Below are 21,835 nucleotides of genomic sequence, written 5' to 3'. Positions count from 1 at the left end.
CCCGAGGAGGCGTAGAAGTGTGTGTAGCTTGTAATTGTTGAAAACAAAATAAACATGGAGACCAGCAAACCTACGGACTCGAAAGGAGGTAAGTGTACAGCGATGTAAAAGACACGATCCTTGCATTGTTTGGCGATCCCCTGAGAAACAATCCTGATTATTTTCGCACGAACTCCTCAATGTCTTATGAATAAGCGAGAATCCTAGTCAAACTATTTTGGAACAACGTGCCTGTTATGGTACTTCCGCTCGATGACCTTAATCCTTTTTACCTTCTCCAACAATCCTCTACCAACATAACCAAGATTTCATCAAGCTGTGGTCTCTTCAACAACCAAGTCCCTGGCCCAATTTTTGCTAGAAGTGGCACCTGTTGTTGCTGGTAAATATGATTCTGGCCGGTGTGTTTTGGTCGCTACCTTAGTGAAATCTCTGCTCGATCGCTCCATGCCGTTGGCGATCGTATCGTGTCACATTATTAATAAGTTTGACCGGCTGCACCTCGCACCAACGACGGTTTGACATGCATACCTTACCGTTGGACCACACCGACGCGAGGTGTTCTTGCGCACATACTCGACTCCCCCCGTGCGAGCACACACACAGAATCGGAGTCGCAGTCTACAGCCAGCCTCTCAGCTGTGTGTCTTCGGCCACCACTCAAGAAGATCGTCTCAGGAGCCGGTGTCATCTCAACCGTGCACGTTACACAATTTTTCGAAGGCTATATTTATCCGGTCCAACCTGAGCCCGCTCACGGGAAAGTGAGGTTAAATCGAGCAACCAGTTTGGCCGATGAAAGGGGTCGGTTGAAGGAGGGAGCAGTTAATAGAGCAGCAACATTGCTGAACTGGTACCGAGCGATCGATTCGAAAATGTGAAATATATTCTACCAGGTGTAGGTGGACCGAAGAACTAAGGCGCAGTTGCATACGCCACTTATGCTCGCTGGTGTCTTTCTTTCCACTCCAGTGTTTCTTCTGTCGAAGAAAAACCCAGCAGCTCGAAGAATCAGCATCGAGATGGTGATTTACAATCGCTGCCTCTTGTGTTCTACACACAAATCACTGCATCCGAGCTGCGACGGGATGGGAAAAAGTAAAATAAAACGACCTAATGGCCTCGGTTCCACCATTGCGGCACATTCTGATCAGGGACATTCCTTCTAAATATAGCCCCCGTACTGATGGGAATTCGAAATAGCGGCTACAATGAGAAATTTGGAGACTTTACGATAGAATTTACGAACTACGTGGTTTCCGTTGCAGTGAAGTAACATTTCTTTCCCAACGGATTTCAAGCCTCAAGTCCGGTTTAGGTAGTTAGTAACTTGTGACAGCAGAAGGGTACGTCTGTTTCGATGCTTTCGATAGCCTTACAACTGTTTAACTCCGTTCCACTGACCGTCCGATTCCCATCACACCACCGAAAACCCTCTGAGCGTCTTTCAAAACATCATCCACCCCATGACGGGGGCAATAGAAGGTTTTTGTTTCTCCCTGTCAATAAATAATGGCTGCATCAACATATGGACCCCCAGAAACCAGAACGATCGTGTCGACGGGACATTCATTTTTCGTACTCATGAAAATAAACCAAACCCGACACATCTGGCCGAATCGATCCCGATCTCGGTCGACTGAAGACCGTGAAAAACGTGAAGCGACTCAGGCCAAAAATTTATCAACATCTCGCGCTCCCGTTGGTCGCTCCCCAAGGCTTACCCCAAATGATTGGGGCCTGGGTCTCCGACGCCGCGATGTCACGACATGTCGGAGTGATTTATGCGGAGTTCTTGGGGCGGATACCGGCGAGAATCGAGCAGCTAAACGATTCGTCCCCCGATGGTTCTGAAGGGAATATGGGACACAGTCACACCAAGATCACTTTCGAAAGACTTGCAATGACCTTGACCTTAAGGACGATTTCTTTGTTGGGTGGATGCATTCATCGTTTGGAAATAATTCGATAAGTATTCAAAGATCCGGCAGATTAATAGAGTTATTTTTGGAATATGCTCCAACTGAACAGTTTGTTTTAAGCTTTACATCTATCGATGATAGATTAAGCCAAATGTCGGAACGAAAGGGCGAATTAACATAAATTTTAAATATTTAAAGTAGTAAATAAAGAAGTGATATGCACAATAACAAAACACACTTATAGAGTAAAAAATCAATATACTAGGGGAGAAAGAAGCATTTTCAGAACAATTATTTTAGATTTTTATTATTGCTCGGGTATTTTAATATGTTACCCTTTCCAACATTCCAACAGTTACAATCGAAGATGCGCATAGCATCTGTCTTCCGTTGGGAAGACTTTTTATGGATGGGTGACGACAGGGAAGATCATTCAAACGAAGCATCGGATAAACATCGTTCCATTGTGCGCTGCCAAACAAATGGTGTACTTATGGAAATTATTGGACACAAATCTGTCGATAACTCATTGGCCAAGCCTCTTCCCCGGGGTCCCGGGAGTTGTGTCTGATGTTTATGGTTCCAGTTGGCCGATTCCAGCCCATGCTGGGTTAGCGTTGCGCTTGAACGCACGCCCCGTTTCCAAATGGAGACGCCATCATCCAATGTCAGCTGAAGGAGGATCGACTGTTCTCGCCGGAAAAACACTTTTCAGTCTCCTTGAAAACTTTCGCCGGTAAAAGTGCGTTTTCGGTGCGTGGAGTTTGATATAGATTCTAGCGGGCGAAAATCTTAACATGCGTAACGTGCTAATAACGATAGTGACGATTCGTTACCGGCCTAAAACAACGACAACGTTGTAAGGGAAGATTTTCGGATAGCATCAGTACGTTGCGAATCTGTTAAAAATAATCGAAAGCCTTCCGTAAGGGGCTCGATGTCAAAAACGCACTGTGTGCCTAAAGATACTAGTGTGCGCACAACCCACCCCGCCGGATGATGCAAATGGTGCGTTCAAGGACAGTAAGTAAACGACTGCCGATCTGTGGTTTGCGGAATCACGGAAGTCGGGACAGCGCTTTTAACGGCTACGGAAAGGAATGGCTGGTGGGAAAGGGAAGCACCACGGGAACATAAAATGGGAACCATTCTAAGAATAAAATATATACAACCGATTTGGCAACCGACCTTACTACTCTCCATCGGTTCACCGTGGAGCGGGAGGAGCATCGCGATGACGCTTGCCACTAACGGATGTAACGGGCGTTACGTAAGGCGCCACGTCATACGAACCGTTCGCTCGATCACTGTTCGGTTTCCGGAAGGGCTTAGTATATTTTGTTTCGTTCTGTTTGTGGCCCGAAGTCCCTTCCTTTTGACTCCTGCCGAAATATCGGCAATGGAAACCGATCGTCAGTCGATCGACGAGTGCCGTTCCGGTAACGTTACGTGCGGGCGCCTGATCATTTTACGACAACGATTATCGAACATTTTTTTCGAAAACAATTGCAAACAAAATTTACCACTAGGCAACACTTTTCGATTGTGCGTCACATCGATCGGACAATGTAATTAGCGCGTGTGTTCGTCAGTGGATGGATTTTTGCCGCTTCTCGCACACCGATTCACCAACCGCTACTACAACGTATCGTTTCAAGGCGTTACCTGTCCAAAAATATCAACGACACGACACGGCCGTCCGCCATGTCGTAGTGTACTACTCTGTCTGTTCCGAGTTGGTCTTTTTTTTCTCCCCGCTCGACAATATCCGTTCAAACACTGACACCCACGAACCACCACCCATTCACGCATACCGGCGAAGGTTTATCATTATGTAAATATTTAGCGCCGCAGTCGGAAAGCTGCAGCGACCGGCACCACTCAGCAGTGTTAAGAAATTGCTGATCAAAAACTCACACACGACCTCGAAATCTAAACGCCCGGTGCCACAAGGGACAGATCGTGTGTGTTATTTACTGTACGGGCAAAAAAACAGAGGTTGATTGGGTGGTGCATTTTTAGTGGAAAAGTTTTCAAGTGATTGCATCAATTGAGAACCAATTAGGAAAAACCACCGGTGGGAAATCAAACACAATTTCAACAGAAAAACCACGTGGCGCTAACGGTGGAAAGGGGAAAACCGACAGTTCGAAAGTGTCACCCGGCGAGACGCGAGAAGTGGAGATGAAATGATCGTTCTGTTCTTCGCCGTGATGGCAAAATATGGTAAAGTTTTCCGAAGTGCATGCGCATGAGCTCAGGTGTAGTGTAGTTTCCCTCCAGAGTTCGCACGGTCCAGCGCTTTCCAGCGCCCTTTTGGCTCCGGAGCGGGCACGAACTATCATCTCTCCACCGGTCATCGTAGGCGAATGCAATTTGGGAGAGTTGGTACGATTGCGTTTCTCTGTTTATATCAGAGCACCGGCGAGATGCGTACCGGATCCGGTTATTCTTTTCCATCCCAGAATGCAAGAGATTTCTGCGACTCCCAGTTTTCCCAGCCAGCTTCGCAAAGTGCATCGAGCCGCCGTCTCGCGTGGACGGAAGGCGGACGGAGTGTTTATTCCGCACCGAAATGAGCCCAAACGCCATCAAGCAGCGGATTGTACATGCATTTCGCAAATGTAAAAGCATCTCAATGTCTCGTAGTAGTTCGGTAGTGTTGTAAACAATGATGATTTCCCCGTGTGCGGCGAGTGTTATGTTTTGCTAGCTATCAATCATCGGCCTCGGGTAGTGGTTATTGGTGGGGTGTGAGGAAAACATGTTTCCCTGTCGTAGTATAGTGGCCAAACCTGCATTGCCATACATTTCCATCAGCACGACGGCCATAATGTTTTAATTTTTTTTTGTGTTTTCAACCATTTGCTGGAAATGTTTAAATCATCCCCCGACGTTCGTACGGGCTCGTTGTAAAGCGTGCGGTGTTAATTTGATTATCACTTGAATGTGCGGCTACAGGCAATAGTTTACTGGTGTTGAGTGAAATATAGGGCAAATGTAGTGCGCGGTAAAAATTTATGAGCGCGAAAAAACATACCCACGAATAATTTACCTATTCCAGGGGTCGGCAGGCACTGGCTCTCCGTGGGAGAAAATCATGCCAGCGGAGATATTTTTCTCACAAGGAGCGGAAGTTCTTTAGAATGTCGAAGAACATTAGCATGGATTTACATATTTTTTTGTGTTAAAAAAATTTATAAAAAAAAATCCTTTACATAGGCTCGGTTTGAAAGCCCATTGTTGATCAAAATTCATCCAATTATTTATTGATGAAAATAATTGAAATTAATATCAACTAAATTTTTAAAACGGGTTTGAAATTTTTAGATCAAAGATGCGCTTAGTAGAGACTACTTTTGTGTAATTTTGGTATTTTCAGTCAGAGTTTGGCTACTCCTGACCTACACCAATTTCATTCCTAATCATTCAGTTCCCCGCCTCGACGCATTTTGTAGGGCAGAATCATTATTATCGATATTTTACAACTGCCCGTTACAAAACCAAATATATGGCTCATTTCTCAGTATTTTCACTTTCATAAAACCGTAGTTATCGTGCCGCGTAGTTGTAGCGAATTGCAATTTTCTCGCCCATTCTCACCAATTCTCGCGCCCATCGTAAACGTGTTAAGCACGTTTTCAACACCTTCCCATCTGCAATGCCAATTAGCATTCATTATTCTCCATCGGTAGCCGATACACTAATGATGTGTGCTTGTTTAATTTTCTTTTCTCTTGGCCGTTTAGTGTCCCTGCGAAGCCCCGGAGAGCCGGAACAGACCGCCCTCGAGGAGCAGCGGGCGGGGATCGTGAGCGAGCTGACGGCCGTTTCGGTGGCCGTCGCCGCGGCCGCCTCCACCAAGTCGACCAGCGACCGGAACTCGTTCGCGGGCAACTTGGAGAGTACGGTCAAGGAGAAGAACATCCCCGTACAGAAGAAGCTTTCCGAGGAGGAGGCGGAGGAGGAAGAGGAGGAAGTCGACGAAGAGGAAGAGGTAGAGGAGGAGGTAGAGGAGGAGGAAGAGGTGGAGGAAGAGCAAGAGGTGGAGGAGGAATCTGTGGAAGAGAAGGGAAAAGTGGCCGACGCGCAGAAACCAAGCAAGCCGCACGAAACGTCAAAACCGCTGACAGTTGAAGCGGCTACGCTGGAGGTGGAAAAAGAATCTCCAAAATCATCCGAAGACGTCGAACAGGAGGTGCAACAGGACAGCGAAGCCGTCCCTAGCCAAACCACCGAGACAGAAGTGATCAAAGAAGAGGTAAAGGAAAATCTCGCCGCAGAAGAAACAGAGTCACCGAAGGAGTCGAAGGGGACGAACGACAGATCGGAGGACGACCGACCGAACTCGCCCAGCAACGCCAGCGAGTTCACGGTCGATTCGAAGGATCATGGCGATAAGCCTTTGGTGCCCCCGCAGACGTACCTCTGGGAGGAGGTTAAGAAGTCCAAGGAACAGGTAAGTCAAGATGTAAGGTATCGGCCAATTTGTGGGGTGTTACTTTTGCTCGAGCTGATCATCGAAATTGTTGCGCCATGCTGTTTACTGTGCCATTTCGCCTCAATGCCAAACTTAACCGCTACTCACTCGCCGATAACTCCGAACTTTTGAAAAACTTTAGACCGCAATGCTTTAGGTATCTTTGGGTATAATGGAATCATATTATCGACGGCACTAATTCTCTTCTCCCTTTCTTTGGTTGTGTTGTTCGAATCCGTTTCTATTATCTCAATATGCAGGGCGGTTATCCGTGGACTCACCTGTACAAAGGAGATCCGGAGGAAGAAACTACCGGAGGACAGGCCGAGCGTACCGACTCTCCTGCGTCGAGCCGTCGACGTAAGGTTGAAGAGCAGACCGTAGAAGACGAATCTCAGGAGACGAAGAAGGCCAAGGTTCAGAATGGCGAACAGCAGTCGGCAGCGACGGCTACCAATGGACACTGTGTCGAACCGGAGCCGGCGGCATCACCATCGGAAGCAGCCGGGACAAGCGAACCGAAGGTGGAATCACCCCGTCGAAGCAGGAAGCGTGCGGCATCGCACGAACCGGAAACTAGCGGACGGCACTCCATGAAGGACGAGATCAAGCACTTCCTCGACGAGCATCCGAAGATTCGCAGCTTTAGCAACAGTCTCACGCGCCAGGGCAAGAAGACGCGCACGTTTGTCAGTAGGTCGCTGGAGCGGGCCAAATCGATGGCGGACCGACAGTTGGATAAGGCGCGCGTGCAGATGAACACCTTGCGGCGCAAGAAGGCGGCATCGGAACCGCGTGGCCTTCCGGACCAAAAAATCCTGAACCTTAGGGAGTCGCCCCGGTTTAACAACCGAGAGATTCCGGCCTACGTCGTCCGACAGCCGAGCGATGAGGTGATTGACGCGGTCGGTGAGGAGCCGATAGCGAAGGTTACCGTGGAAACGGAAGTGGCCAAGAGTACCGTCGTTGTGCCGGATGAAATTATTGAGCTGCCGAAGGTGGTTGACGAACAAGAACAGCAACAAAAGCAACCGGCTCCGGAGGAGGTTGAAGAGCCTATGATGGTGGTGGAAGTGGTGGCACCAACGAAAGCTACCCCTCCTGAGGAGCAGGACGATCGGTATGAGGTCATTGAGCCACCGAAGGAGGAAAAGCCCGTCCCCGTCGAGGAACCTCCGATAAAGCCTGTCAAGGCCAAGCCACCTCAGAAAGCCCCGCGGAAGAAAAAGGAACACCACTACGAGGACATTGAGGATTACCTGCCGCAGGAAGCTGCCAGCCCGGAGTCCGCTTCCAACGCAGCGGATCAAGCTGCGGACACGAAACTCAAGCGCCAGGATCATATCCGCGAGGGTATCGATCCGATCCTGGGGGAAATGTTGGGTAACGAGAAGATCAAGATCTCGCTGCAGCTACAGGACGAGAACTTTGTCGACGACATGTTCGGCCGACGACGCAAGCACCTCGACGAGATCCTCCAGCAGTCGTCCGAAGATGAGCGGGATAGGGAGGTCATTCAACCTGCGATAGCCAGCAAAGGCCTGCTGGCTCCACTCTCATCCATCGACTCGACCTCGTCGGATGAGGAAGCACGCCGGACGCATCTGTCGCCGCTCGCCGAGGAGAGCGACACCGGTAGCATGGATGGCAGTGTGGCATCGCCTACACGGAAGCAGGACTCGCTGAAGGAAACGCCCGAGTTGCCGCCGGTCGCGGAGTGTAGCAAGGAGCTCGAGCTGACTCCCGCCGAGGAACATCTGCGCATGGAGCAGGGAACTTCCCAGGTGGTCGCAACCGGAGATCTGGAGAAACCGAAGGTGGAGGGCACTGAAGCTGGTGCAACGCTGCAGGAGGCAGTCCCGGTGGTCACAACAACGGAGCAACCCAAGGTTGACACTCGCTGGTCAAAAATGAGGTACGTAAAGAGTTGCTTCCGCTTGCGCCATCCTAGCCTAAAACCTAGCGTGTGCTGCTGTAGACCGCCCGAACATCCTTAATGTTTGCCTTTTCCAACTAATGTATATCGTCAGATATCCTACCCAAGCCAGTGTCCAGGGTAGTGTCTTTTTGAGAAATGTACGTCATAGTCGTAAGATGTCTCCCAGGAAGCATAGATTTCGCCTCCTCAGCGATGTCGTGCAAGCTCCTGAGCAATTAGGCGGTTTACGTCAGCGCCCATTTTCGCACCGTCTTGTTAACCATCCACCGGGACCGAGGAGCTTAGGTGCGCGTCCTATTCTCTTCCACCGTTCGGCAACAAGTTCGCTAATAATAGGTGTGCCAAAGTATCCCCAAACAGTAGACCAGAGCGGCGATGATCTATTTTCGTGGTTGAGCGAAAAACAAACACACACACACACACACGTCGCGACTCGACGATCGTCGGGGAGGGCAACGGGGTTTTCGCAAACCCCGAGGAAATCCACTTAATGGACTCGAGAGTGAGAGGACGTCGGGTACGTCGATGAAAGTTTGCCAAATACCTATGCCCCGAATTGCGGTGTTGCGCGTCCCGCTTTGGAAGCCATCCGTGCTACCATGAGCATGAATGGGAACCGGCGCATTAGAATGCAGTAGTGGGAAATTTGAGAATCATTTTGACGAACCGTTGACACTTGCCAGAGTGGGTTTTGTTTCCCTCGCTGCTGCCTTGTTCCCTTTGCCTTCTTTATCCCGGGAACGGGCCTGCCCGTCAGGCATAGTCTTTGACTGACTTTGGGCATGAGTCATTCCGGTGCAGCCGGGCATCGTTGCCAACTAACACATTTGCTCGGTTTGGCACAAAAATGAATTTGGGTGCAGTTCTCCTTCTCTTACCGAAGTTTGCGACACAACGATGGCAAACGGATGTTTGCCTGGCATTGAAGGATTAATGGTTGTCAAACGGAAGTAACGAACGGACGAGTAAGCACGCCCTCGTTTTACATGTTACAACCTCAAAGAGACGAGGCAATTTTTCTATGTGTGGTGATGATGGATCAGCACTACAGATCATTTGTTGCAGTCACTTTTTGCTTTGGTGTTTATCAGTCATTTTTTTATATTGACACGGAACAGGGATGCTCGGATTGTGCAGGGGATCTAGAGTTCATTGTTTTTGAACTCTTTGATAAGAAAATGGTAAAAGGAAATTTTCTTCCGTCAACACATTTTTATTTTTACTATTCTTGTTTGTCAACCAAAGTCTTGATTAGAAGTTAAACTATCTCTACTAATTAATTCGTCTCGACTTTGTCACGATGTATCATCTTTTTTCTGCAATAGTGTACCTGTGCGTATTTTACCTGTATTATCTGTGCCTCTTTTTACGATTAGTAAATTAGTTTGTTAAGTCACGCTAAGTCGCGCCTAGTTATACATAAAAATTAAGTTCAGGATAATGATTCCATTTATTTGCATTAGTTAGAAGCTGTTGTACAAGAAGTTTTATGTTTTTCTCAATCCCTTTGATTTCTTGCCTATTTTATTGAAAACTTCTGATAACTTATAATTTAAATGAGAGCCACAACTTCCATATCTGGTATTACGAGATTCTTACAATTTGATCTATCGTAGAACCAATAGTATATAGCTGCTTGATGTAAACATATTAATTACAACAAAAAAAAAAATTTACTATTAGTTGAATTGTTGCACAAATTTCAGAATATGTTTGTAAATTATAATTGAAACTCTTAATCTCTTATCCTTTTTTAAGATCAAACTGGCTAATCTAGTGAATTAAATCAAGGTAGTTAAATGTACTAATGAAATGGATATTACTATGAATTGTTAGTGTAAAAAAAATGTTGAAGCTATTTTTTATAAAGAAACATGAAGTCAACCTTCACCTTGCTTTTTAGCGTTCGTTCATCTTACCAACTCTTACAAGTACCAAACATTCCGAAACACTACGTCCGGTCGACGTTACTTTTCCCTTCAAGAAATTAGTGTTATTTACTACTCGACACCTGTTTTTTTTATTATTCACTGTGGTATGGATTTAAAAAATTAACAAATCATCCCCCAAAGGAGAACACAACCGTTATTCTCTGCATTTCATTGAGATATTATTTGGTTGTGGTCGTGGCCAATTTCTCACTGTCCTTTCGAGAGCTCGTTGTGAGATCGTGCAATTGTTTGCTCGTTGTTTTGCAGAACACCAGAGTTTTGGTTTTACCTTCACTATTCTCGTTCGAACACTCTCCGCACCGTGCTTTACGTAGGGGAACTCTCACTTGTTATATATTCTCATCTTGAAAACCACATCTACCGTGACCACCCGTGGTGTTGTTGTTGCCCACTGGTCCCCTCTGGTGGCCACTCGGCGCTCGATGGACAACGCCACACATCTTAAATTTAGCTGCACGTTCGCCAAACACGACGGGGGAGGGGCAGTGGGAAAAGCTAAATGGGAAAACCAACACGAACCAGCGCATGAAAGGGAAGCCGCCAAACCGACGACGACGACGACGATCGCCGTTCGGTGAGCGGGAGTTTTCTCATTCGGAATGTGCGATGGGGGTTAAAATTTGTGCCGCCTGCCAAGGCGCAAGACCCGGCCCCAGAACGGCCAGTGTCGAACGGAAAATGTTGGCGTTCACAACAACGACGGGGCCGCTGCTACGCTGCTACTGAACCCATCAACACAGCATCCGAGCACCGAATTCGAACGATCTTTTTTTGATTTCGCGCCCCGCGTTTATTAGTTTTATTGCTTTTCCCGGTCGTGTTCTTTGCACTTCCTGTTCGCTGCATCCGCTCCATCGTCTTCCGGTTACGGTTTGCCTGGTTCAAATTGTACGAGTGTTTTGTGCAACATTCTTGACGCGTACAGTGTCCAAGTTCTAAGTGAAGTTGATCGTGGTGATCATATTTACATCGGGCGATTATTTTGTTCAACTCATTGTGATCGCTCTGAAGCAAATTTACTTGCGGCAGGTGTTGACCATCAGGTCACGATCCGCTAGAAGAGTGTGTCGCATAATGTGTGCATGTCCTCCATCGTTGCATTTTTAAAACGGCATATTTCTCTCAGAAACCGTGTACATCAAGTGTTTTCCCCCCGGGTGAACGCGCTCGTAGGTGGTTGATCGGAAATTTTTCCGACCCGTTTTGGAAGGCACGAGATTGAGGGATAAATATTTCAGCACATCCTCTTGCGATCGCGAGTGCAAAGTACGCTCCCGCTTTGGATACGTTCCCCTTGGCAGCGATCCGTTTGGCCTGCTGTAAAAGACGACGACGTTTGACGTGGTGTAACCTAGTGTCCCGGTGTGAGCTCGAGGGAATACAGTGTTTTTCGTTTAATTTTTTCCGCCATTACCTACTTGAAGGCAATGGCCAAGGAATTAAAGGCAGTTACAAATAAAAAATAAACTATCCTCGTGAGGAGAAGCGCAAAGAAAAACAGCGTAACATCAACCAAATCTACCGGGGCACGGATCGTGAAAGTGACACAAAGACTGTGCGTGTGTGTGTGTGTGTGGGTTTGTGGTTGAATGTTCGTGTTTTTTTAGTAGCGCTCAGTGCGATCTGTGGTTCGGCTCCTAGAGTAGAGAGCTGCCCTCAACGATCCAAAAATAAGTCCCCAGTAGAACCCTGTCCGGTTGACAAGTCGCCCCGATTGGCGACGGGGGGATTTTCTTCAAGCTGGGCACGAAAATAGCGGTCGACCTGCGCCAGCGACACCGACCGCCAGTTGAGTTTTTAAGGTTTCCACCGCAAAGGGATCACAGAAAGGGGTTCTTTTTGTGAAAAACCCCCGTTTTATGAAGGCCCTGTTGGGACCCAAAGGGTTAAAAGAGAACCAGGAAGATTGATCTTCAAGGATCTTCACAAAGTCTGGTGAGGTGTTGTTGTTTCTGAGAGGAAAAAAAGGTCGTTAAAAATGTGGCAATGTAAAGGACAACTGAAGGGCTGATTGTTAATGTAAGGAAGTTGGATGTATCTGCTTAATCTAGCCTTCAACACGCAAGAACTGTTCCTATTCCCTGCATAAGCACGTGCAGGTACGTGAGTGAATAGTGTAACCAGTGTCACATAGTGCTAGGATAGTGAACCGGGATACCGACACCGGGCACCAAAAATGTCCCTCCAGGCACTCAATGGACAACCCGTGCAGCGGCGATCGTCGCTGCTGCAGCGTTACCAACCGAAGGCGGGTTCCCAGGATCCGCTGCATCGGTCCACCGTCGATGACACTTCCAGTCCGACCATCGCGAAGTCCACGAGCCAGCGAAGCCTGCAGAGCTCGTCGTTGCTGCAGCGCTACCAACCGAAACCGCTGGGAAGTCAGGCCGGCCAGTCCGGGAATCGGTCGGAGGCCGCCAGTTTCTACGACGCACCGAAAACGACCTCCAGCCAGCGTAGCCTCGATCAGTCGAAGCTGATGCGGCGCTACTTTAACCAGCCGAACTCGGTGGAGGACGCACCAACCGGGGAGCCGGCGAACGATCTTCGGCAGCAGGAGCAGCAACATCAGCAACAGCGCTACAGTAGCCAGAAGAGTTTGGAGAACTCCAAGCTGATGCAGCGTTACAATCCGATCAACAACTCGCAGGAGTTTACCGGACTCTCGGGGCGGGAGAGTACGCCCGTGGCCCGGTTTAACCGTGGCGGAAGTCTCGAGCCGGAGCGTGTCCAGCGATCCTCGTTGCTGTCGAAGTACACACCACGCTTCGGGAAGTCACTCGATCGCCATCAGGCGTTGGAAATGGCTGGCCATGGTATGGCGGGTTACAGTAGTCAGCAGAACCTGCGCACTCCAACCCACCGGGGGCCGCCGGAAACGTCGCAGAGTTTGGCCACGTCCCGCAGTGAGATTGCCGACTACGGGGCGGACCATTACGATCAGTACCAGAACATTCGGAGTCGATCGTCGAGCTTATCTCGGGGAGGTGTCGGTTCGGCGCGGAAGGGTATGCAGAGAGGTTCGCAGAGACATCTGCCACTCGAGCCGGAACCGAGCGAACCGGTTACGCCCGAAACGTTACCGGTCGTTACAGCGACGGCCGAGCCGGTGATGGGTAACATTGCTTCCGCCCTGCCGATGCCAATGTTGAGTGTTATACCACCGACACCAGCGGCGCTAGAAGTCGTTAAGCCTTCGTTCGCCGCTCCACAGAGTGCGGCCCCTGTTCAGCAGGTACCGCCAGCGGCTACGAAACCTGTTACCCCTTCGCCGAGTATGACGACCACCGTTGGCGTAACGCCAACACCTCCGGCTAAGCCGGCCCGCAAAGATCTGCCCCCGAAGGCGGCACCGGCCCCAACAGCGAACATCGTGAGTATAGCCATTCCCTCCATCACCGCGACACTCGCCGCACCATCTGTCAAGCAATCCGTATCATCCGAGCCACCATCCGCACCGAAAGAACCCTCACCACCATTGTTCAGCACCCGCGATCGCATGGACCATTACGGAAGCGCTTCGAATCCGGAGCCTTCCCACGAAGCCCCCACTCATCAGCGACCGACGAAAGCGTTAGCGCGGACACCGACCACGACCCTTCAGCTGCCGCTGAGCGACATGAGTAGCCGGCGCAGCATGACCGACCTACAGCGATTGGACTATGGTGACACTGCGGCGCCCGGCACGACGACCGACTTTGCCGACGTGTCCGAGTTTGCCGATCGTGCCGAATTGCAACGCATCGCGGCCCAGAAACCCCATCCGGTGAAGCACACGCTGGCGAGTGCGTTCGAGCAGCTGGCCGCCTTCACCATCCCGAACGCCATCGAGCCCCTGGACGACGAAGAACGGATCGAGGCGATGCCCCCGAACCGGAAGCTGAAGCGCCGCGACTACACCTACCATCCGTCGTTCGTGCCGAAACAACCGGTGGTGCCGTCGGAGCAAACGTTATCCACTCCGGGCGGCCCCACCGTCGACTCGCGGGTCAGCACGGGCAGCAGTGCGGCGGAAGAGAAGCGCCAGAAGGCGGCCGAAGAGAAGCGCCGGCGTGAAGAGGAACGCCACCAGAAGGAGGAGGAGAAGCGTCGAAAGGACGCGGATAAACGGGCCCACGACGAGGAGGACAAGCGCCGCAAGGACCAGGAAAAGCACGCACGGGACGAGGAAGAACGACGCCGACGGGAGGACGACCGGAAGCACAAGGACGAGGAAAAGCGGGCCCGCGAGGAGGAAAAGCGTCGACTTGAGGAGGAGAAGCGCCGGGAAAAGGAGGAGAAAAAGCGGGTGAAAGAGGAGAAGAAAAAGGCGGTGGCGGCACTGAAAGCATCCATCACCGGGGCGAAGACCGATGCGCCACCGATGGAAGAGTCTAAAGCTCCCGAGGAGGAGATGATAGACCTCGCAAGCCACCTGGACCACTACAGTGTGGCGACTACGAAGCAGACTCAGCAGCAGCAGCAGCAACAGCGAGGTCATTCGCTTGGAAGGCCACGCTCGGGCGGTACTCCTTATGGAAGTCAGGGAGCCTTGGGCTCGTCGACACTCGGCGGTCGTGCGTCGCTTTCGAACAGCCATCAGAGTTTGGACCGGAACGGATCTACCGCTTCGGTGCGGCAGTCGAAGCTTCTTCTGCAACGGTATGGACCGAAGTCGGGCTCACAGGAAGTGATCAGCAGTGGGACAGGGTCGGCAGCACCGAAGGAGTTCCACCGTAGCCAGGGTAGCCTGGACTATCGTCGGCCGATGCGACCGGGCTCGCTGCTGGATAAGTACACACCGCGACCGCTGAGTGCGTCGACCGCGACCGGAGGACAACCTCAGGCAGGCTCGAGCGCCGTTGGATCGACGAGCCAGCGCAGTCTGGAGAGTTCCTCACTACTGCAGCGCTATAAACCGAAGGGTTCCGTCCCGGCTAGAACGGCCGTCCCGGGATACGATCAGTATGACCATCGGTAAGAACTCTTGGGAAAAGGGAGACCGGGGGGAGGGTATGCAATCCTTGGGGGGTGTTTCTGGGAAGGGGAAAATGGTCTACAGCATGTACTAACTACCCGCTTGCTTTGCAACTTAGGACTAAACGTGTTGGCGGCTTGTATGGAACTGTTCTTTAAAACCCCTTTCTGATGATTCTTTACAGTGATCACGAGTACGAGCCCATTGGAGAGCCAACGGTCGATGCCAGCAAGGTAACCCCCGCCAAGGACGCACTGTTGACCGCGTCCAAGGATAAGGATGGACAGGAGCGCAAACTATCGAGCGCTTCGTTCCTGCGCGTTCCGGGCGACGAAGGCGACACGATCAGCATGGAGGAGTTGCAAAAGTCGATCGAGGATCGGTACTTTAACCTCCCGACCGACACGGAGGCTCCGGCGGGCGAAACCACCGATGCGGCGGCTGCCGCCGAGCCCGGCCAGGGTGAGAAAACGAACAAGGTGAAGGCGGCCATGGCGAGGGCGCAAAGCAGCGGCAAGCAGGCGATGGCGAAGGCCCAGGAAAGTGGCAAACAAGCCATGGCGAAGGCACAGGAAAGTGGAAAGACTCTGCAGAAGAAGCTGATGCTGCAGACCGACCGGCTCAAGACGAAGATGTCCAACATTAAGCTGAAGAAGGACAAGGATCAGCCGGCACCGCTGGCAAGTCCCGAGGTGGTCACAACGCCCGAACTCGAGAAGCTCGACTTTACGCTTGCCGTGCCGAAGGACGAACAGGAACAGGAGCAACAGGCGGAGCTGCAGGAGAGTGCCATTGTAGCCGAAGGTCAAGAGACGGCGGTGCAGGAAGCGGCTACCACCACCGAGGAAGAGCCAGCGAAGGGTGGTCGGAAGCTCGGTGACAAGCTAAAGAACATCCACATGCCGAAAATCCAGAAGCCGGACTTCAAGCGTCCCGAGTTCACGAAGATCTCCAAACCGAAGATGCCGAAGCTGAAGGCACCGGATATGCCCAAGTTCCTCACGGAGAAGCCCGACTTCAGCAAGATGAAATCTGACTTTGCCAAGATGAAGCTGACGCGCAGCAAGTCGATGAAGGAAGCCTCACCATCGGCGGCCACCAGTGCCGCCTCACCGTCGGACGTGTCGGTAGTTGGCGATGCTCCAGCGTCGGCTCCCACCAAGCTGAACTACACCGACTTCAGCACCTACCCGCGGCTTTTCGATAAGTTCAAGCGCCAAAAGTCGACACCGACCAGCGGACAGGCTAGCGTTCGGGCCGGAACGCCGCCACCACTGGAGTTCACGAAGACGACGAAGACGACACGCACGAAGGGGCCATCGTTCATATCGCGCTGGGCTTCCGATAAGTCGGAGGATACGGAGAGCAACCGGTTCCTGCAGTACACCGGCAGCGAGTTGGATGATCGCGAAACTTCCGTTGAGCGCCGGATGCGCCAGGAGCTCGAACGGGCCGAGTTCGAGGGGCCGGAGCTAGCGATTACGGAGGAACAGAAGCAACTGGAGGAGTACGATAAGGAGAACCGGGAGATTCATCTCGCCTCTGCCGCACGCCACGAGGAGTTCCTCAAGCGGAAGCCTCCGATGGAGCGTCAAGAGTCCGATCTGGCCTCGGAGGAGGAGAAACAGTTCTGGGCCAGCTCGCTTGGGCAGAAGATTCGCCAGAACATCGACATGAACAGTAACGATTTGGACTTCCTCGACGAGGAGGAACGTCTGCTGGTGGCCAAGGAGAACTTGACGATCGACGAGGAGGCGCACGAACAGGCACGGATGCTGCTGAAGCTCAGCAAGGAACGCTCGGAGAAGGAGTTTGAGCGTCGTTCGTCCACGCCCTACACCGACAAGGAGTGCCAGTCGTCGGGAAGCTCGAGTGCCCGCCGCCGCAAGGGCGTCTTGGAGGAGATCGACGACGATGAGTTCTTCCTGCGCCAGAAGGGTATCTCAAAGGATGACATTCAGATGGGCGAGTACATCAGTTCGGCCATCAAGGAAGGTCTCAGCCATCCCAAGAACGCACTGGCTGACATGGGACGGTACGACTACTACGACGAGGATCAGGACCGGGACGGCTTGAGGCGCTACTACCAGCCCAGCTTCGAGTCGGACGACATCTCGAACCGGCAGGTCGACTCGACCGACTTCTATCGCACCTTCCCACCGGATCGTCCGAGCCGGAAGGGAAAGAAATCGACTCGCGACGAAGACGACCGGGCCGTTCCGGAGGATCAGGACTACGAACCGGAGGACGAAGAGGACGATCTGGCGTACTACGACCGTCAGCGGACTGCCAAGTACGGTAGCGAGCAGCCACAGTTGCTTCAGTCGGCCACCGCCCGCTACATGGACGACGAAGATCTGGAGGACGAAGCTAGCTCCCTGCGCCGGGAAGCCATGCTGGCCGGTTCGGTCGTTCCACCGACTCCACCGACGCGCCGTCGTAAGAAGCGCTTCCGTGATGTGACACCTTCGGACGTGAACGGTACCGCACCGTTCGACACCAACACCGGAAAGTCCATCTCCAATACCTTCATCGCGGGGCCACATGTCACGGTAACCATCCTTTCGCCTGTGTTTCGCTAAGCTAACCCGTGTCTCCTCAACCAACTTCCACATTTCACGCCCAGGACAGAAACTTTTGCTGTGGGGCACGTAACAGGGTCATGTCCCCTTTTGAGAGAGGCTCTTCTAAACCGATCCTATCGTTGTACTAATTTGATTTCATTTTCTTCCTTTCCATACCATTACGCGGTTGTTCTCGGATATCCCTTATCTTCCCACAGTCTATGACCGTTAACCGCGCGGAGGTCCCACTAGCGAAGGAGGAAAGTTTTGGTACACTGCCAGCACCGACCCCGAGACGTTCACGTTCTCGGTCGCAAATTTCGAAAGCGCTCGACGACGACGATCGTGTGTCCCGTGGCGCCGAGTCGCTCATCGTGGGTATCATCGATAGAGCGCCGACCCAGAGGGAGTCGTATCGGTATGAGGTTTCCGAAAGCAACGGGTGAGTTTTTTCGTTCATCGGCATGTAGTCTATGGTCCAATAGTATTTGAAATTATGATTCTCCTAAACATGTCATTACATTAGCAAGTAAATAAAAGTGGCACTTGCGAAACATTTCACGTTGCCATGGTATTTTTTCTCAGCAAGCCTTTGACAGTTAGCGTTCCAATTATTCATGTGGATAACTTGGATGGATATACCAGAAATGCCAGATAATAAGTACTCTACATACCTCACAGATACGCCACTGTTCGCAAGGAAGCTCCACCACGTCCACCGGCACCGACCATTCGCCGCAGGAAGTCGACCCGCTCCCTGGACGCTCAGCCACAGCCAACGAGGGCTTTCAATACGCTACCGAACTACCATCACTCAGTGTCACCGGTCCGTCCGCAGCGCAACTATAGCACGATTAACCCGAACCGTCCGCCACGCAGGAAGTCCGTCACAAGTTTGACCGGTGAGCAGCAGCAGCAGCTGTAAGTATTGCAGAGTGTGCTGTTGGACGGAAACGTTATCCTTATCGATCCCTTGTGTTTTCAGAAAACCATCCCGTCTGAGCAGAGATGATGTACGCGGGCGTGATTATGAGGATGTGGCCCCACCGGTCGGACCGAAACCTCCGACGGTCCACTCGGGCGATGTCGCGAACAAGATGAAGGACAGACCACTGCCACCGCCACCGCGTCCCACAAGGAAACCTCGCCGACCGGATGGTAGCGATCACCAGGATCTGGACGGTGGTGCCGAGCGGCTGGTGCCGATGGGTGTCGAGGAGGTCGAAATTGCCATCCAAACCGACCCGGTGTCGGAGGACTTACGGCTGGACGCGGAGATAGCGGCTGTGACGGCGCGTGCCGATCGTGCACAGGATGGGGACATACTGGAGGGCGCCCTCAGTAGGTTCCGCGATGGAAATGCTAAGGCCCTCTCGGATCGCCCGAAATCGTCACGCTCCGGAAGCCGACCGGAAACGCCCGCATCGATTCTGATTGAGCGCAAGGTGTCGACACCTTCGCTGACACACGAGTCGGTCGTGGAGGCCTCGCTGACCGTGCAACCGCTGGAGGAGTTTGACGACGATCAGTACATTGCCGAGCTGGTGAAGAAGTACGTATCGGAGGAGCGGAAGCCGGAACCGACGCACAAGAGTGACACCTTCGAGCGGCGCTTCCGCAAGAGCACGAACAGTCTCACGCGGGAGGACGAGATCCGCCCGCAGGAGGTAGGAACGGCACTGCGAGCGCCAACGTTCCGCTCGAGCCGCACGTCGGTCGATGGGCGGCTGTCGGCCACCACGCCGGAACCACTGCGAAACGTTGAGATCGCACCAAACGTGATCGAGGAGATCGTCGAGCGGCTGCGAACGACCGAGCAGCATCACATCGATGAACTGCAGAAGTTGCACCAGGAGCAACTGGAGGGTCTGCGTCGGCAGCACGAAGAGCAGAAGCGTCTGCAGGAGCAGAAACTCGAAGAACAACAGAGGCAACTGCTGCAGCAGCAAAACCAGCAGCTACTCGAAACGCAGCAGCTGAAGGAACAGATCCTCCAGCAGCAGGAGCACCAGAAGATGCTGCTCGCACAGCAACAAAACCAGCAGCAGCAGCTTCTGGTAGCGCAACAGCAGCAACAACTCCTCATGGAGCAGCAGGAGAAGGAACGTGAGCTCCAACGCGAAAAGGAACGCGAGCTGCTGAAAGAGCGCGAGCAGGAGCTGGAGCGAGCTCGGGAGCGTGAGCGGGAGTTGCATCTGTCGAGGGAGCTGGAGCTGCAGAGAGCTCGCGAGGTAGAACAGCAGCGTGCCCGTGACCTCGAGCAGCAGAGGATACGCGAGATGGAGCTGCAGAGGGCTCGCGAAATGGAACATCAGCGCCTGAGGGAGCTGGAGATCCAGCGAGCGATTGAGGCGGAACAGGCACGCCAGAGGGAAATGGAACTGCAGCAGAAGGCCGCAGTGGCTGCAGCTGCTGCAGCAGCCGCCGCAACAGCAACCGCTACGAACGCCAGTGTAACGCCATCGGTAGCGGTTGTCTCCACCGAAACACACGTCGCCGCAGGAGAAGAACCAACGTCTCAGGAAGAGAAACCAGTGGAAGCCACTGAAGGTGCTGTGGCCTCGATGGACGTTGTAGATGGAACATGTATCGCTCCTCCCTCGGTAACGGTGGCGCCCTTGGCCTCGGAACAACCACCGGTGAGACCTCCTCTACCATCGATGGCACCACCTCCGCCCTTCGTGTACCATCCAGACTATCTGTCATACGGGCTGCCGTCAACGTCCGCCGCCGGCTCTGCCTACCTCACGCGACCCAATCCGTCAGACGATGATCCCAGCATGACACCGCTGGCCCCGCAACGTCGCCGCCGGCACCATCGTTCGAAGCGCGAGTCCACCTCGGAGGAGGACTTCCAGCGTGACCAGCATCGCCGCCACCGACACGGTACCCGTTCGCCCGAACCCTCCATCCCGTCGCTCGGCGGGCAGCTGATGCGGGCCTGCGGCTCATCGCTCGCCCAGACCGGCGAAGATCTGATGGCGATGCTGCGCGCCAGCAGCAAGGACGAGAACAAACGTGATCTACACATTGCCATCCTCATCCTGATCGTGATCGTGGCGGGCCTGATGGCGCTTGGCATGAGCGGGGAGAAGGCCGTTCACCATCACCACTGGGACTACTTTAGTCCACCGGGCCACGGTAGCAGTGCGTGAAGTGGCAATGTTTGTTAATCATTGGTTAATTTCGAAGAGCACACAAGAAGAATAGGAGAAAGATAGCTACTTACGACTGCTGTCAGTGGTATCACCATAGTAACCAGCCACGATGCACGCGCACATCACACCACGCACACTAGGGGTGTTTTTGTTTATACTTTTGTGTTCGGTTGTTTTTAGTAGTAGCTTAAACTACTTAAGCTTTAACTTTGTCATTCTACTACTCGGAATATATAGAGGAATGCTGCATTTGACACTGATACATCCGAAGCACACATTTACGCACCATCCATACACAACAACAAACGCACTCTGAAACAATTGTCCAAACGCACACCTCCCCCACAAGTTTAGTACTATTTCTCACGAGTCAACACGAATCAGATGATCTTACCAGGGTAGAGATCCTTCATTACTGTAGTTACGATTATTGTCCATTCGATAAAAGATCAAGTTATTTATTCAAGCACCGGTCACTTTTTTCTTCTCGCACGTCAAGTCCTTTTGCGACTAGAAGCCATTTGTTCTGCGATCGCTTAAGCCTATTTGTTTGCGTGTCGCTTTTCGTTGATATCTGCAAGTTTGTACAGCTGTTTTTTTTTATTATTTTACAATCTTTCCTCCTGAAGTCATCCGTGCCCGGTGACGCCTTTCGAAAGAGGCTCCGGAAACGGCGCTTCCGGACTACAGCTGCGATACCAAATATGACAATTTATGTTAACTTACTACTTCGAAACCCGCTTTAGATGTTGGGGATTGCCAAACAGACAGCTCTGTTTTATGCCCGCCAAATGAAACTTTACCCGTTCTTTTCCGTTTGATGTGTTAAGTTTACTATTTTCTGTTTGTTCCTTTTGTACATC

The 21,835-nt window shown here is 51.9% G+C and overlaps 2 protein-coding genes across 2 annotated transcripts; both read left to right on the top strand.

Annotated features, from left to right (window-relative positions):
- Positions 1-54: 54 nt before the first annotated feature.
- Positions 55-10,118, top strand: LOC131294239 (neurofilament heavy polypeptide-like). Its single transcript, XM_058322284.1, has 4 exons — positions 55-88; positions 5,672-6,381; positions 6,663-8,317; positions 10,100-10,118. Exons 1-4 carry the CDS (start codon positions 55-57, stop codon positions 10,116-10,118), a joined length of 2,418 nt encoding a protein of 805 aa, XP_058178267.1.
- Positions 10,119-12,469: 2,351 nt separating this feature from the next.
- On the top strand, positions 12,470-20,969 carry LOC131283349 (microtubule-associated protein futsch-like). Its single transcript, XM_058312764.1, has 5 exons — positions 12,470-15,249; positions 15,435-17,802; positions 18,033-18,256; positions 18,496-18,729; positions 18,800-20,969. The coding sequence occupies exons 1-5, from the start codon at positions 12,470-12,472 to the stop codon at positions 20,967-20,969; spliced, it is 7,776 nt and encodes a 2,591-aa protein (XP_058168747.1).
- Positions 20,970-21,835: the final 866 nt, after the last annotated feature.

Source organism: Anopheles ziemanni, chromosome 2, assembly GCF_943734765.1.
Source record: "Anopheles ziemanni chromosome 2, idAnoZiCoDA_A2_x.2, whole genome shotgun sequence".
NCBI lineage: Eukaryota > Metazoa > Arthropoda > Insecta > Diptera > Culicidae > Anopheles > Anopheles ziemanni.
This window is presented reverse-complemented; position numbering and strand designations above follow the sequence as displayed.

Excerpts from the sequence above, each read along its gene's own strand:
- LOC131294239 (XM_058322284.1), top strand. The coding sequence starts at position 55 with ATGGAGACCAGCAAACCTACGGACTCGAAAGGAG. Across the intron at positions 89-5,671 it reads ACCTACGGACTCGAAAGGAG|TGTCCCTGCGAAGCCCCGGA; the intron begins GTAAGTGTACAG and ends TTGGCCGTTTAG. Across the intron at positions 6,382-6,662 it reads TTAAGAAGTCCAAGGAACAG|GGCGGTTATCCGTGGACTCA; the intron begins GTAAGTCAAGAT and ends CTCAATATGCAG.
- LOC131283349 (XM_058312764.1), top strand. The coding sequence starts at position 12,470 with ATGTCCCTCCAGGCACTCAATGGACAACCCGTGCAGCGGCGATCGTCG. Across the intron at positions 15,250-15,434 it reads TACGATCAGTATGACCATCG|TGATCACGAGTACGAGCCCA; the intron begins GTAAGAACTCTT and ends GATTCTTTACAG. Across the intron at positions 17,803-18,032 it reads TCGCGGGGCCACATGTCACG|TCTATGACCGTTAACCGCGC; the intron begins GTAACCATCCTT and ends ATCTTCCCACAG.